Raw genomic sequence first — 15,997 nt, forward strand, 5'->3', positions numbered from 1 at the left:
TTGTTGTTGTTATTGATGTCGTCGTTGTTGGATAGGGCAGAGAAATGGAGAGAGGAGAGGAAGACAAACACCTGCAGACCTGCTTCACCGCTTGTGAAGTGACTCCCCTGCAGGTGGGGAGCTGGGGGCTCGAACCGGTATCCTTAGTTGGTCCATGCACTCAGTGCCACCTGCGCTAAACCCACTGTGCTACCGCCTGACTCCCTTTTTTTTTTTTTTTTAAGATTTTTAAAAAATATTTTCATTTACTTTATTTTAATGAGAAAGAGTAGATAACAGAGGGAAAAGTACTGAGAGAAAGACCAGAACACTGCTCAGTTCTGGCGTATGGTGGTGCTGGGGATTGAGCCTGAGATCTCAGAGCCTCAGGATTTTAAGGCATTTGCATAACCACTATGCTATCTCCCCAGCCCGGAGAATAAATTTCAAGGGGGCCCAGGGCCTAGTGATAAAAGGAGCACAGTACAAAAGGACAGAAAAGTCCTTACAGAAAGGTCACATCATCCTGGCACTGCTCCCAGTACCAGTGAGTCTCGAAGTCCAGCTTGGCACTCTCATCCTCTGATGATTCAGGAGGTCCATCTTGGAGTGGCCCCTCCCCTGGGAGTTTCCATGAAGCCCTCAAGTTACCTAGCTTGGTGGCTGTCAAGTCCACCTCAGTCCTGGCCCTCTCCCCACTAGGTATAATCTTTGCCCAACCCATCTCTGGATGTGGAGCCCCAGCAGGGCCCTGTTCATCCTGCTCGTTGGGGGGCACAGTGTCCAGAAAGCTGCCTATAGAAAAACTGTCCAGTCGATCAGTAGAACTGGTGTCTGGCAGGCTGTCCCAGCTGCCTCGTCTTGAGTGACTTGGGCTCCCACCTGTCAGGCTATACTGGCTGCTGGTGAGGCTGCTGCAGTGGCTGGTCAATGTTCCGCGATCTTCCAACAGCCATCGTACTGCTTCGATGCCCTCATTCAAGGTCACCAGCTGCTGAAGGATCTTCACATCGGTGGCTCGCAGGTAAGCCTAGAGGAGTGGGAAAAGGAATAAGTTGCAGGTTTTGGGCCATGGGTTTCCCCATCATTGAACCAACTATGCTCCCTTTTCAATTAGTATAGAAATAGAATGAAGTGTGGGCTTTAAATGCAGAAAGTGTCCTTCCTACTTCTTCTTTTTTAAAAATTTATTTATTCCCTTTTTTGTTGCCCTTGTTTTTATTGTTGTAGTTATTATTGTTGTTATGGATGTCGTCATTGTTGGATAGGACAGAGAGAAATAGAGAGAGGAGGGGAAGACGGGGGGAGAGAAAGATAGACACCTGCAGCCCTGCTTCACCACCTGTAAATCGACTCCCCTGCAGGTGGGGAGCCGAGGGCTCGAACCAGGTCCTTGTGCTTTGCGCCACGTGCACTTAACCCGCTGCGCTACCGCCCGACTCCTCCCCCCCTTTTTTTCCCTCCAGAGTTATTGCTAGGGTTTGGTGCCAGCACTATGAATCCACTGCTCTTGGTGGCCATTTTTTTCCATTTTATTGGATAGGACAGAGAGATTTGAGAGAGGTGGGGAAGATAGGGGGAGAGAAAGAGACACACCTCTAAAACTTTTTCACCATTTGTGAAGCAACCCCCCTGCAGGTGGGAGCTGGGGATTTGAACTGGGATCCTCACGCTTCATACTTTGCTTAAACGTGGAGCACCACTACCCAGTCTCCCTTCCTTCCTTCCCCCCCCCCCTTCTTTCATTTTTTTTCCACAAGATAGGAAGAGTAAACCAGAGCATCACTCTGACACATGAGATGCTGTGGCTCAAACTTGGGGCCTATGTTTCCAAGTTCAACACCTTGCTTACTACATTACTTCTGGACCCCAGGCTGCTGTTTAAAGCCAGAGTAATAAGACTTAGAAACAGTAAAAAAAAAAAAAAAATAGCCATATTGGGGACTAGGTATTAAAAGGAGGTGGGAGCTAGGGAATAAAGAGATAGCTAACCAGGTCCTCCAGTCCCTTCAGAGTGTTGGTAGAAGTTGCTGAGGGAATGAAGGGTTGGTTAGAGTTCAGAAGGGTCAGAATCACACTGTCTAGGGATTCAGGCTTCCCTCTACCATACATTAGTGTTGTCTGCACCTGGAGTTAAATTTGACTCACTGGGTAATCTCTAGGGTTCCTTTCAGCTCAAATGCACTGAGTTATCTTTCCCAAGCACAAGTCTGAACCTGTCTCTCCTCTGTTCAACAGCCTTTATGGACTTTTTACACTTCTCTTAGTGGGAAAAAAAAAAAGTCAAGCAGCTGGCATGCAAAAGTCTGTCACAACATAGTTCTTTTTAGAAGTCTTTTTTTGGGGGAGTTGGGTGGTAGCCCAGTGGGTTAAGTGCAGGTGGCGCAAAGCGCAAGGACCAGCATGAGAATCCCCTGGTTCCCCACCTGAAGGGGAGTCACTTCACAAATGGTGAAAGAGGTCTGCAGGTGTCTATCTTGCTCTCCCCCTCTCTCTCTTCCCCTCCTCTCTCCATTTCTCTCTGTCCTATCTAACAACGATGACATCAACAACAACGATAAAAATCAACAAGGGCAACGAAAGGGAAAGATAAATAAATAAATATTTTTTTAAAATGGCCACCAGGGACAGTGAAGTACTGCAAACACCAAGCCTCAGCAATAACCCTAGAGGTAAAATAAATAAATAAAAACAATCGACTGTTTTATATTAATCTTGATATTTGAATTAATGATTTTATTTTATTAAAATTGTTTATTAAGTGAGGGGGGAGAAAAGTGAACTGAGACTGGGAAATATAATTTAAAAAGGGAGAAGAGAATAAAAAAGAGAACCACAGTATCATTCTCGCACATGTAATAACAGGGCTCAAACTTGGGGCCTCATGCTTGTGAATCTAATATTTTATCCAATGAACCACCATCCAAGTCACCATTATAGCCTTTCTTTCTTTCTTTTGTTTTGTTTTATCTTGTTATCACCAGGGCTTCACCACTCTGGGATGACTTTGTTTTTTTTTCCCCGGATAGAAAGAGAAAGAGACAAGGAGGCAGAGAGAGAGAAGAAAACCTGAAGTTTTCTTCAGTGTGATGGGGGCTGGGCTTGAACCTGGTCTCTACATGTCAAAGCAGCACACTATACAGGTGAGTTATTTGCTAGTCCTCTCACTTTTTTTTATGTGATACCAGAGAATGAACCCAGAGTTTTGCACATATGCAATACTGCTGAGCACAAATGCCTCCCATGTACCACTGTTTTGTTTGTTTTTTAATATTTTATTTATTTAAATGAGAGATACAGAGAGAGGGGAGAGAGACCATAGCACTGCTCAGCTCTGGCTTATGGTGGTGTTGGGGACTGAATCTGGGATCTTGGAGCCTCAGGCATGAAAGTCTCTTTGTATAGCCATTATGCTGTCTCCCCAATCCTAAGTAAATCTAAAAAGAAAAAAAACCTTCAGTTATCAGCTATTAGGAATTAAAGATTGATGAGGTCGGGGCTGGGTGGTAGTGCAGCGGGTTAAGTGCATGTGGTGCAAAGTGCAAGGATCGGTATAAGGATCCTGCAGGGGAGTCACTTCACAAGCAGTGAAACAGATCTGCAGGTGTCCATCTTTCTCTCCCCCTCTCTGTTTTCCTCTCCTCTACCTCCTCTTTGCATTTCTGTCCTATCCAACAATGATGGCATCAATAATAATAATGACTACAACAATAAAACAACAAGGGCAACGAAAGGGAATAAATAAATAAATATTAAAAAAAAAAAAGAATCCCAGTTCAAGTCCCAGGCTCTCCACCTGCAAGGGGTCACTTCACAAGTGGTGAAACAAGTCTGTAGGTGTCTATCTTTCTGTCCCCCTCTCTGTCTTCCCCTCCTCTCTCCATTTCTCTCTATCCTATCCAATAACAACAGTAACAATAAAACAATAATAACAAGGGCAAAAAAAATGGGGGGAAATGGCTTCCAGGAGCAGTGGATTTGTAGTGCAGACACCCAGCCCCAGCGATAACCCTGGAGGCAGAAAAAAAAAAGAATGATGAGGTCACATTCTTCACCTAATCTTGGATAGAGCTTGAAGGAATCTTATTAAGTGAGATAAACCAAAAAAGAGAAAGATGAATAAGGGATGATCTCACTCATGGGCAGAATCTGAGAAACAAGAGCTCTAAAAAGTGGAAACACAGGGGCCAGGCAGAGGCCCACGTGGTTAATTAAGCTTACATATTACAGTAAGCCTCTGGTCTCCACTTGCAGGGGGAAAGCTTCAGGAGTGGTGAAGCAGGGTTACAAGTGTCTCTCTGTCTCTCTCCCCTTCTCTATCACTCCCTTCCCTCACGATTTCTGGCTGTCACTATCCAATAAATAAAGATAATTAAAAAAGAAAGTGGAAACAAAGTAGAACCTGGACTGGGTTTGTTGTATTGCACCAAAGCAAGTTCTCTGGGGAGGAGGGTGGGGCTGGGAGCTTTAAGGTCCTGTTGGATCTAAGCTGGGGGTGAGAGTCTTTTGCCAATATCTATCATGGTGAGATGAAAAATTTTACTCATGTGTCAACAACTTTACTTACTGTAAACCATTAAGCCCCCAATAAAAAGGCAACCCCCCCGAAATATTAAATTATTCATCAAAGAAATAATTAAGGTGGCACAGCAGTAGAGCACCTGCTTGGCATGCATAAGGCCCTGAGTTCAATCTCCATCACTGCATATGCCAGAATGGTACTCTGGTCTCTCTGTCTCTGTCTTTGTCTCTCTCTCTCTCACACACACACACACACACACACACACACACACACACGTATGTGTTATATGTGTCAGTGGACCAGAGAGATAGCATAATGAGTATGTAAAAAGACTTTCATGCTTGAAGTTCCAGGGGTCCCAGATTTAATCACCAGTACTACCATAAGTCAGAGCTGAGCAGTGGTCGGATTAAAATAACAATAATAGGGAGTTGGGTTGTAGCGCAGCGGGTTAAGCGCAGGTGGTGCAAAGCACAAGGACCGGCATAATGATCCCGGTTCGAACCCTGGCTCCCCACCTGCAGGGGAGTCGCTTCACAGGCGGTGAAGCAGGTCTGCAGGTGTCTATCTTTCTCTCCTCCTCTCTGTCTTCCCCTCCTCTCTCCATTTCTCTCTGTCCTATCCAACAACGACAACAACAATAATAGCTACAGCAATAAAACAACAAGGGCAACAAAAGGGAATAAATAAATAAAATATTTAAAAAAATAAATAAAATAACAATAATAGGGAATCGGGCAGTAGTGCAGCGGGTTAAGTGCACGTGGCCCAAAGCGCAAGGATCAGCAAAGATCCTGGTTCAGGCCCTTGGCTTCCCACCTGCAGAGGAGTTGCTTCACAAGTGGTGAAGCAACTTTCTCTCTCCCTCTGTGTCTTCCCCTCCTTTCTCCATTTCTCTCTGTTCTATCCAACAACAACGACATCAATAATAACTACAACAATAAAATAAGGGCAAGGTAATCAATCAATAAATAGATGTTTTAAAAAATAAAATAACAATAACTAATAATTTTAATTATATATGTATTTACTATACATTATATATACTTAATTATATATTTTTAATGATAAATTTAAAAAAATAATTAAAATCTGTGGTCCGGGAGATGGCACAGTAATAAAGCTTTGGACTCTCAAGCATGAGGTCCTGAGTTTAATCCCCGGCAGCACATGTGCCAGAGTGATGTCTGGTTCTTTCTCTCTCCTCCCATCTTTCTCATTAATAAATAAATAAAATCTTTAAAAAATAACTAAAATCTGAAATTGAAGGTTATGCATTTCAGATTAAAAGGGCCAAACAGGACTCAGGTGTGAGGCAGAAGGTAACTGTGTGCTTTTTGTGCGTGAGGTCCCAGGTTCAGTCCCTATCATCACTTAGGAGTACCATGGACAATACCAAAAATGAAAACAAGTGGGACTTTATGAATGATGGAGTAGAACATTGGTCTCCCTCCTCTCCTCTCTTTCATAAATAAATATTTCTTTAAATGTTTATTTATTTATTCCCTTTTGTTGCCCTTGTTTTGTTGTGGTAGTTATTATTGTTGTTATTGATGTCTTCGTTGTTGGATAGGACAGGGAGAAATGGAGAGAGGAGGGGAAGAAAGAGATGGGGAGAGAAAGATAGACACCTGCAGACCTGCTTCACCACCTGTGAAGCGACTCCCCTGCTGGTGGGGGGCCGAGGGCTCCAACCCAGACCCCTACTCCGGTTCTTGCCCTTTGCAACACCTGCACTTAACCCGCTGCGTTACCGCCTAACTCCCCATAAATAATTTTTTTAAAAAAGATTTTATTTATTTATGAGAAAGACAGGAGGAGAGAGAAAAAGCCAGACATCACTCTGGTACATGTGCTGCCGGAGAGTGAACTCAGGACCTCATGCTTCAGAGTCCAAAGCTTTATCACTGCGCCACCTCCAGGACCACCATAAATAAATCTTTTTAAAAAATTAAAAATGGGGCCGGGCGGTGGCGTGCCCAGTTAAGCACACATTATTACCAAGTACAAGGAACTGGGCTGGAGCCCACAGTTCCTCTCTCTATCTTCCCGTCCTCTCTGAATTTCTCTCTATCCTAATAAACATTTGAAAGAAAAAAAAAAAGGGACTGGGGCGGTAGCGCAGCAGGTTAAGCGCAGGTTGCTAAGCGCAAGGACCAGCACAAGGATGCCGGTTCGAGCCCATGGCTCCCCACCTGCAGGAAGGTCGCTTCACAAGCAGTGAAGGAAGTCTGCAGGTGTCTATCTTTCTCTCCTCTGTCTTCTCCATTTCTCTCTGTCCTATCCAACAACGACATCAATAACAATAATAACTACACAATAAAAAAGGGCAACAAAAGGGAATAAATATTTTAAAAAAGAAAAAGAAACAAAGAAAAAAAAAGGCCACCAGGAGCAGTGGATTCATAGTGCCAGCACCGAGCCCCAGCTATAACCCTGGCAATAATAATACTCATTTATTTATGAGAGAGGAGGAGACCAAGAAAACCGAAGTATCACTCTGGTACATGTAATGTGGGAAATCAAACTGGACTTCATGCTTGAAAAATCAATACTGAATCCACTGAGCACCTCCAGGGACACAATCATTTAGTGTTTCTTATAGGCATGATATGCAGGCAGATGAAAACAAAACAAAATAGCAGCCTAGGAGGTGGCACAGTGGATAAAGCATTGGATTCTCAAGCATGGGGTCCCATGTTTGATACCTGGCATCAATCACACAACCTAGAGTGATGCTCTGGTTCGTTCTCTTTCTCTCTCTTTAAAATACTGTTCAGTGGAGAAGCAATTACAAAATCCAGAACTCTCACCTTCTGCATTCCCAAAATGAATTTGAATACATGCTCCCAGAGGGATAAAGAATGGGAAAGTTTCCAGTGGAGGGGATGGGACATAGAACTCTGCTGGTGGGAACTGTGTGGAATTACACCTCTGATATCTTACATTCTTGTGAATTATTATTAAATCGTTAATAAATTTTTTTAAAAAGTTTAAAAAGAGTAAAACACTTTCTTTTAAAAAATATTTTTAATTTTTATTTATTTATTCCTTTTTGTTGCCCTTGTTGTTTTACTGTTGTTGTTATTGATGTCATTGTTGTTGAATAGGACAGAGAGAAATGGAGAGAGGAGGGGAAGAGAAAGATAGACACCTGCAGACCTGCTTCACTGCTTCTGAAGCGACTCTCCTGCAGGTGGGGAGCCAGGGCTCAAACCAGGAACCTTACTCCAGTCCTTGAGCTTTGCGCCACCTGCGCTTAACCTCTTAACCTGCTCTGCTACAGCCCAAAACACTGTTTCTTATCCCTAGAAAGTTTACAAACTAAAGAGTAAGGTATAACAATGACACAAGCACTTAAAATTCAGTGAGTTTCATAAAGGTCTGTGGATATCTAAAGAGCCAAAATCCATCCAGGGCAAGTAAGGAAATGCTTCCAGGGGCTGGGTGGTGGCACACCTGGTTGAGCACACATGTTACGATGTTCAAGGATTGGGGTTCAAGCCCCCAGTCTCTACCTGCAGGGAGAAATCTTCACAAGTGGTGAAGCAGTACTACAGGTGTCCTTTTCTCTCCTCTCTCCCCCTTCCTCTCAATTTCTGCCTATATCCAATAAATAAGTTTAAAAAAATTAATGCTTCCTAAAAAAAAGGAACATGAAATTGCATGCTTAAGACCTCAAGGTCGGGAGTCTGGTGGCAGCGCAGTGGGTTAAGCGCTTGTGGCGCAAAGCGCAAGGACTGGCATAAGGATTCCGGTTCGAGCCCCGGCTCCCCACCTGCAGGGGGAATCGCTTCTCAGGCAGGGAAGCAGGTCTGCAGGTGTCTATCTTTCTCTCGCCCTCTCTGTCTTCCCCTCTTCTCTCCATTTCTCTCTGTCCTATCCAACAATGACATCAATAATAGCCACAACAATAAAACAACAAGGACAACAAAAGGGAATAATAATAATAAAAAAGACCTCAAAGTCCCAGGTTCAGTGCTTAGTACCACCAAAAGCTAGAGAGTAGTGCTGTTCTGGTCCCTTACTCTTCAAAAGTTAAATAAATCTTTGTAGCCCAGGAGGTCGCATAGCAGTAGAGCTCTGAACTTGCAAGCATGAAGTTCTGAGCTTGATCCAGCACTACATATGCCAGAGGGCTACTCTGACTTCTCTGTCTTCTCTGATTACATCTTGTGAAATAACTATATTTTATTTACCAAAACATTTTTGCTCAGCTCTGGATTATGGTGGTACAAGGGACTGAACCCAGAACCTTGGAGCCTCAGCAAGAGAATTTTTTTTAAATATTTATTTATTCTCTTTGTTGCCCTTGTGTTATTGTTGTAGTTATTAATGCTGCTGTTATTGATGTTGTCGTTGTTGGATAGGACAGAGAGAAATGGAGAGAGGAGGAGAAGACAGAGAGAGGGAGACAAAGATAGACACCTGCAGACCTGCTTCACCGCCTGTGAAGTGACTCCCCTGCAGGTGGAGAGCCGGGGCTTGAACCGGGGCCTTGAACAGGGACCCTTACACTGGTGCGCTACTGCCCGACTCCTGCATTTTTCCCTTTCTTTCTTTCTTTCTTTCTTTCTCTCTCTCTCTCTTTCTTTCTTTCTCTTTCTCTCTCTCCTTCCTTCCTTCCTTTTACCAGATCACTGCTCAGCTCTGGTTTATGGTGGTGCGGGGGATTGAACCTGGGACTTTGGAGCCTCAGGCATGAGACTCTCTTTGCATAACCATTATGCTATCTACCCTCTGCCCACATTTATTTCTTATATATATATTTATTTAATAGAGACAGGGAGAGAGACAGACACCTGCAGCAGGGCTCCACTGCTTGTGATGCTTCCCCCCTACAGTGGGGACAGGGTGGGTTGGGTGGGAGATTAAACTGGCATCCTTGAACATTGTAGTATGTGCGCTCAAATGGGCATGCCACCACCCATCCCCCCAAAAAATCTTTTTCTTTTTTTGCTTCCAGGGTTATTGCTGGGGCTTGGTGCCTGCACCATGAGTTCACTGCTCCTGGAGGCCATTTTTTCCCCTTTTATTGCCCTGGTTGTTTTATCGTTATTGTGGTTATTATTGTTGTTGGGTAGGACAGAGAAAAATCGAGAGAGGAGGGGAAGACAGAGAGGGGCAGAAAAAGATAGACACCTGCAGACCTGCTTCACTGCTCATGAAGCAACCCCCCTGCAGGTGGGGAGCTGGGGGCTCGAACCAGGATCCTTACATAGGTCCTTACGTTTTGCCCTATGTGTGCTTAACCCGCTGCGCTACCACCCAACCCCCAATAAATCTTTTTTAATATTTATTTATTTATTCCCTTTTTGTTGCCCTTGTTGTTTTATTGTGTAGTTGTTATTATTGTTATTGATGTCATTGTTGTTGGATAGTATAGAGAGAAATGGAGAGAGGAGGGGAAGGCAGAGAGAGGAAAAAAAGATAAGACACCTGCAGACCTGTTTCACCAGTTGTGAAGTGATTCCTCTGTAGGTGGGGAGGGCGGGGGAGGCCTCAAACTGTAATCCTTGTGCTTTGTGCCACCTGCAATTAACCCGATGCCCTACCCCCAACTCCCAAATCTTTTTTTTTCAAAACTCTCTCTTACATATGTAATAAGTAAATCTTTAAAATAAATAAACCCTTTTAAAACATTTTATTTATTTGAACTAGAGAAACACAGAGTGAACACAAGATCAAAGCACTGCTCAGCCCTGGCTGATAAGTGGTGATATGAAATGATAAATAAATCTTTTAAAAAATAAAGAGCTGGGAGTCGGGCGGTGGCGCAGTGGGTTAAGCGCATGTGGCGCAAAGCGCGGGGACCGGCGTAGGGATCCCGGTTCGAGCCCCCGGCTCCCCACCTGCAGGGGAGTCACTTCACAGGCGGTGAAGCGGGTCTGCAGGTGTCTATATTTCTCTCCCCTTCTCTGTCTTCCCCTCCTCTCTCCATTTCTCTCTGTCTTATCCAACAACGAATTGTGTCAACAAGGGCAATAATAATAACCACAACGAAGCTACAACAAGGGCAACAAAAGGGGGGAAAAATGGCCTCCAGGAGCGGTGGATTCATGGTACAGGCACCGAGCCCAGCAATAACCCTGGAGGAGGAAAAAATAAATAAATAAAAATAAAGAGCTTTGTGGTCCAGGAGGTGGCGCAGTGGGTAAAGCATTGGATTCTCAAGCATGAGGTCCAGAGTTCAATCTCTGGCAGTACATGTACCAGAGTGATGTCCAGTTCTTTCTCTCTCTCTCTCTCTCTCTCTACTATCTTCATGAATAAATAAATAAAATCTTTAAGCTTCAGGGGGCCAGGTGGTGGCGCACTTGGTTAAGTGCTCACATTACAGTGCACGAGGACATGGGTTCAAGCCCCTGGTCCCCACCTGCAGGAGGAAAGCTTCATAAGTGGTGAAGCAGGGCTGCAGGTATCTCTCTGTCTCTCTCCCTCTCTATCTCACCCTCCACTCTCAGTCTCTATCCAATTATAATAAATAAATAAAATTTTAAAAAATCTTTAAGCTTCACTACTGAAAAAGGGACATAAGCTGAGACTAGAAGGTTAAGTAGAGCTTAGATGAAATAGTGGAAAGAAACATTCCAGTCAGAGCAAAGAGCATATTTCCCTTTCTTTTTTTCTTTTTTTAATTACCTTTATTTTACTTACTGGATAGAGACAGCCAGAAATTGAGAGGGAAGGGGGTGATAGAGAGGGAGAGACAGAGAGACACCTGCAACACTTCTTCACCACTTGCAAAGCATTCCCCTGGCAGGTGGGAACTGGGGGCTCAAACCTGGGTCCTTGTGCACTATAACATGTGCACTCAACCAGCTGCGCCACCACCCTTTCAATTCAAAGATTTCCCTTACAATTTTTTCAATTCAAAAGATTCTCTTTCAATTTCCCTTTCAATTCAAAGATTCCCTTTCAATTCAAAGATTCTCTTCCTTTGTACAAATTTAATCATGTCACCTATAATGAAGACTTTTCCAGGAAGCACTTCCTGTGTTCCAATAGCATTTGTTTGTTTGTTTGTTTATCTCTCCTCTGGCTTATGGTGGTGCTGGGGATTGAGCCTGAAACTTTGGACCAATAGTATTTATCATCTTGTACTGGAGTTACTTGTCCATCCCTACTTTTCCTGATTCAGACTGTATATTCCCTGAAAACAGGTCCTGCCCAGTTCATTTGTAATGTTCACTGTTAGACCCGGGTCAAATTCAACCCTGCAGTTCTTTTGTCTTTATTACTTCCTCCTTCTCCTTTAAATGTTATATTTAAATGAGAAAGAGATAGAGAACACTGCTCATCTCTCCTTTATGGTGGTGCTGGGGACTGAATTTAGGACCTCAGGACCGTAGGCATAAAAGTCTTTTGCATAACCATTATGCTATCTCCCTGCTCTGTTCTTTTAAAAATTTGTTTATTTTCATGATGCCAGAATACTGTTCAGTTCTGACATAAGATGGTGCTAGAGATTGAACCTGGGGCCTTGCACATGCAAGTCCAATGTCCTAACATTAAGCTATCTCCTTGGCCCTTGCCTTCTCTGTTTTTGGCCCCAGTGGTGTTTCCTAAGCTTCAGAAGTTTGATTTTACCGTATTGATGAGAAGTAAAACTAAGGATCAGATTCTATAGTCTTGTGACTGTAGGATTCCCTGACTGTAATAGCATCATTTCCCAGAATAGAAGAAAGTAAGGTTTTCTTGCCAGAAAAAGAAACACAGATTTCACACCATTTCTTTGGAAACACAAAAGTGATAAACAACTCCTATGAGATGGAGCTTAGGAGGCCACTCTCCCTAAATGTTCTTCCCAGAAGATTCATGCTCCTTGCTCCTGTTAACATATGCACATCAGATTCTTTTTTTTTTTAATATTTATTTATTTATTTTCTTTTGTTGCCCTTGTTTTATTATTATTGTCGTTGCACATCAGATTCTACGGGCTAAAATAATCACTCAGTCCAAATTGGGTTCTGGGGTAAGAATCTGTAGACTCCAGCCCTTACTTCCTAGACAGAGGTTGTGTTTTTTCAGACTGGTCACTAGGAAGGCTCTTGGAGATCCTCTGTTCCACAATCTCCTGTCCCCCAAGGAATTGAAAAACCAATGCCAGCACAGAGACAGAATTCTTCTCAAGATCACAAAATGACACAAAAGAAGAGCCAGGACTTGAACCCATGTTGTTCCCCTCCTCAGTTTCTCAAACTGCTCTATGGAACAGGGTTGTCAGTAGCAACAGCTCTTTGGGCAGGAGGATTAAAAAGGAGAGGTTGTCATTGTTTCCCCTTCCCATGAACTAGAACTTGGCTGGCTCACTGAATCTTAGAGTGGAAAAGGGAAACAAGGGGGAAGAGGGCTAAGGCATGGATAACTTTGGCTTCATCAGCAGGACTGTTTCCTCCCTGTAGGTGATCTGGTAAAGGGACAGCTGAAGGACAGCAGTTAGTGGGCTTGGAGCCCTTCTGTCTGCCCAAGTAACTCCAAGGGAAACTCCCTAGCCCCAACCCTTGTCCTTCTTAGGAAAACTCAGTGGACAGGGCAAGGCATAAAGAGATCAGTGACATCCTGATGAGGGGGCAAGAAAAGAGTTAAGGCCCTATGGGATGTGGTGGCACACAGGAAGACTCCCTATTCTGGCCTTCAGAAGGTTCCCTCCCTCATGCACTTTATTGGCATTCTAGGGCTTTAGACTCTACTGGCTCAGAAATGCAGAAAGACTAATCAGAAGTTTAAAATAGCTCCTTAGAGTTTACAAACAGGTAATTTCCACCAAAGACAGAAAAGAGCCAGAGAGACTAGGCATGGCTCTTGGACTGGCTCTGTGTGAGTTCAGACAAGCCCCTTAGCACCTACCTGCATGTGTATTTCATTTGTGAGAGGGGAAAGAATGACTGCTTTTCTCACTTCAATCACATAAAAATATGTTTAAAGTCTCTGGCATGGAGCCACTGAAATAGTTCACTTGGATAGTGTGCTGGTTTGCCATGCTTGTGATCCAGGTTCAAGCCCAGCCTCCAGCACATTGAAGGAAACTTCAGTGTGGGCTCTTTCATTCTCTCTCTGCTTGAGTCTCTATCCAAAAAAGTAAAATAAAATGAAAATATTTTAAAATTAGCCCTAAAGTATCTGCACAGAGCAGGACTCAAAGTCAAAATGTAAAATGCAGGCAGATCACCTAAGTTCAAAGCCTAGCTCATTTTTTTTTTTTTTTTTTTTTACCTTTTTTGTATGATCTCTGTGCCTCAGTTTCTTCATCTACAAAACATCACTTACCAAATAAGGTTGCTGAGAGGATTAAGAGCCTGTCTTGTAAAGTGTCCAGCATGATGCCTCTTGGTGAAAGTGAGTTTCAAAATCAGGGCACTCTAGGTAGGTTCTTTCTAAGTCTTGATCTCCACTTTGATGAGGCAGAGCTAGAACCTACACTTACATGGGCAATGTTACAGTCTTGCTCTGGAAATTTTGTAATTCAGATCCAACCTTCAAGGTCAAATGCACACAAGGGATTCAGATCTTTCCCCCAGGGAGCCCTTCTGTTTGCACTGCTCACAAGGCTTACAGCCTCTCAGGCTACCTAGGAGCCCCCAAGAACTTCTTTTCCTCCCTTCACTCACAGTTTAGCCTGGCACAGAGATTGGCACACAGTGGGGCTCCAGGGGGACACTTAATTAGAGTGTGTGTGTGTGTGTGTGTGTATACACACACACACACACACACACACACACACACACACACACACACACAGAGCCAGAGAGCAGGTGGTAACTCCTAAATCCCCCAGAACTGGCTGCAAAGCCCTGGCAGGTGTAAACCACCCCCTCTCCCCCTCTACCGGAACCAGGGCCCTGGGGAGCCTGCAAAGGTGTGTGTGTGGGGGGGAGGAGCAACTGCCTCTCTGGCTCTGAATCTAGACCAACAACAACAGGGTAGGGGAGTGTGCTTGTTTTGTCCTCTTCTTTCCAAAGAGGTACAGATGAGATCCAAACATCCAGTATATGTGGGGGTTTGGCGGGGAGGAGACTGAGTTGGAGGTAACAGAGCTGCCATTCTGTGTCTGCTGGGGTTCTAGGAACTTTCAAATATTTTATGTCGGGGGATGGGAGAGTGTTGGAAAACAGGAGTGTGTGTGTGTGTGTGTGTGTGTGTGTGTGTGTGTGTGTCCCTAGTTCAGGCGGTTTTCATCTAATCTCTTCTGTGTTGAATACTGCCATGAACACTGGGGCCTCAGAGGCACAAACCCTGGGGAACAGTTTGCAGAAGAAAAAAAAAAAAAGATTTCCCTATAAAACTGGAAGGATAAGTGGGCCCTAAGGGCAGAGGTGGGTGGGATGACTTGTGTCAAGGGCTGTCCAGTACTCACCTTCCCCTCCCCGGATTATTTGGCAGTAAAAACTCTCCAGATCTACAGACCCATCAACACTCCCATTCCCCCCTTGGGGGGCAATTAATGGACCTCAAGGTTTAAAGATTTCTCTGGCTGGATCTTGAGGAGTTAGGTGGGAAGTTTTAACTCCCCCCTCTCCAGCCCAGCCCTGGTGGCATGGGTATGTCCTTTCCAGCCCTAAGCTGGGGGTCTCCGTGCCCCTGGTCCGGGGAGCCCTTACTCACCAGCTCCATCCTCAGTGCCTTGATCTTGTCCCCCAGGCCTTGGCCCGTACTAGGCTCCCTGGGGAGCAGCAGGGCGCCAGAGGTTCCTGGCTCCCATTCGCCTCGCAGTCCACGGAGCAGCCCTTCGGGAATCTTCCTGCCCATCTTGCCCTCCACGTCTCTCAGGTCAGGCGTCTGAGACTCCGCAGTCTCCTCCATGCGGGTCTACGCCTGAACAGGGCTAGGCGACCTGACACAGGGGTCCGGCTCCCAAGGGTCCTGCTTTCCCCCAGCTAGAGTGGAGCGGAACCAGCGGGTCTCCGCCTGCACTGCGCGGGGGCGGGAGGAGGGCGCCGTAACACTCAGAAAAGCCGCGCAGAGCCGCTGCTGCGCATACAATCTCTACCCCTAGAATGCTCAGGGCTGGGCCATCCTAGATCTGCACCTGAAGGGCCCAAGAAGAGACACTGGGTCCAGGGAGGCTGCATATCACAAGTGCCTTAGGAATAATCCCCGAGAGTCGCTTCACAGGCGGTGAAGCAGGTCTGCTGGTGTCTTTCTCTCCCCCCCCTCCATTTCTGTCCTAACAACAACAACGACGACATCATCATCATCAACAACAACAATAACTACAACAAGGGCAACAAAAGAGAAAATAAATAAATATAAAAATAAAAAAAAAACGGAGTCAGGCGGTAGCGCAGCGGGTTAAGCACACGTTGCTTTAAAGCCAAGGATCAGCATTAGGATCCCTGTTCGAACCCCCAGCCCCCCACCTGGAGGGGAGTCGCTTGTGAAGGGAGTCTGAAGGTGTCTATCTTTCTCTCACCATCTCTGTCTTCCCCTTCTCTCTTATTTCTCTCTGTCCTATCCAACAACGACGACATCAGTAATAACTACAACAATAAAACA

At 44.8% G+C, this 15,997-nt stretch overlaps 1 protein-coding gene across 1 annotated transcript; it reads right to left on the bottom strand.

The window, feature by feature from the left end:
- Positions 1–235: 235 nt before the first annotated feature.
- Positions 236–15,427, bottom strand: LURAP1 (leucine rich adaptor protein 1). Its single transcript, XM_007521371.3, has 2 exons — positions 15,107–15,427; positions 236–1,009 (listed from the first exon to the last, which is right to left on the bottom strand). Exons 1-2 carry the CDS (start codon positions 15,302–15,304, stop codon positions 485–487), a joined length of 723 nt encoding a protein of 240 aa, XP_007521433.1. The 5' UTR covers positions 15,305–15,427; the 3' UTR covers positions 236–484.
- Positions 15,428–15,997: the final 570 nt, after the last annotated feature.

Source organism: Erinaceus europaeus, chromosome 13, assembly GCF_950295315.1.
Source record: "Erinaceus europaeus chromosome 13, mEriEur2.1, whole genome shotgun sequence".
Classification (NCBI taxonomy): Eukaryota; Metazoa; Chordata; class Mammalia; order Eulipotyphla; family Erinaceidae; genus Erinaceus; species Erinaceus europaeus.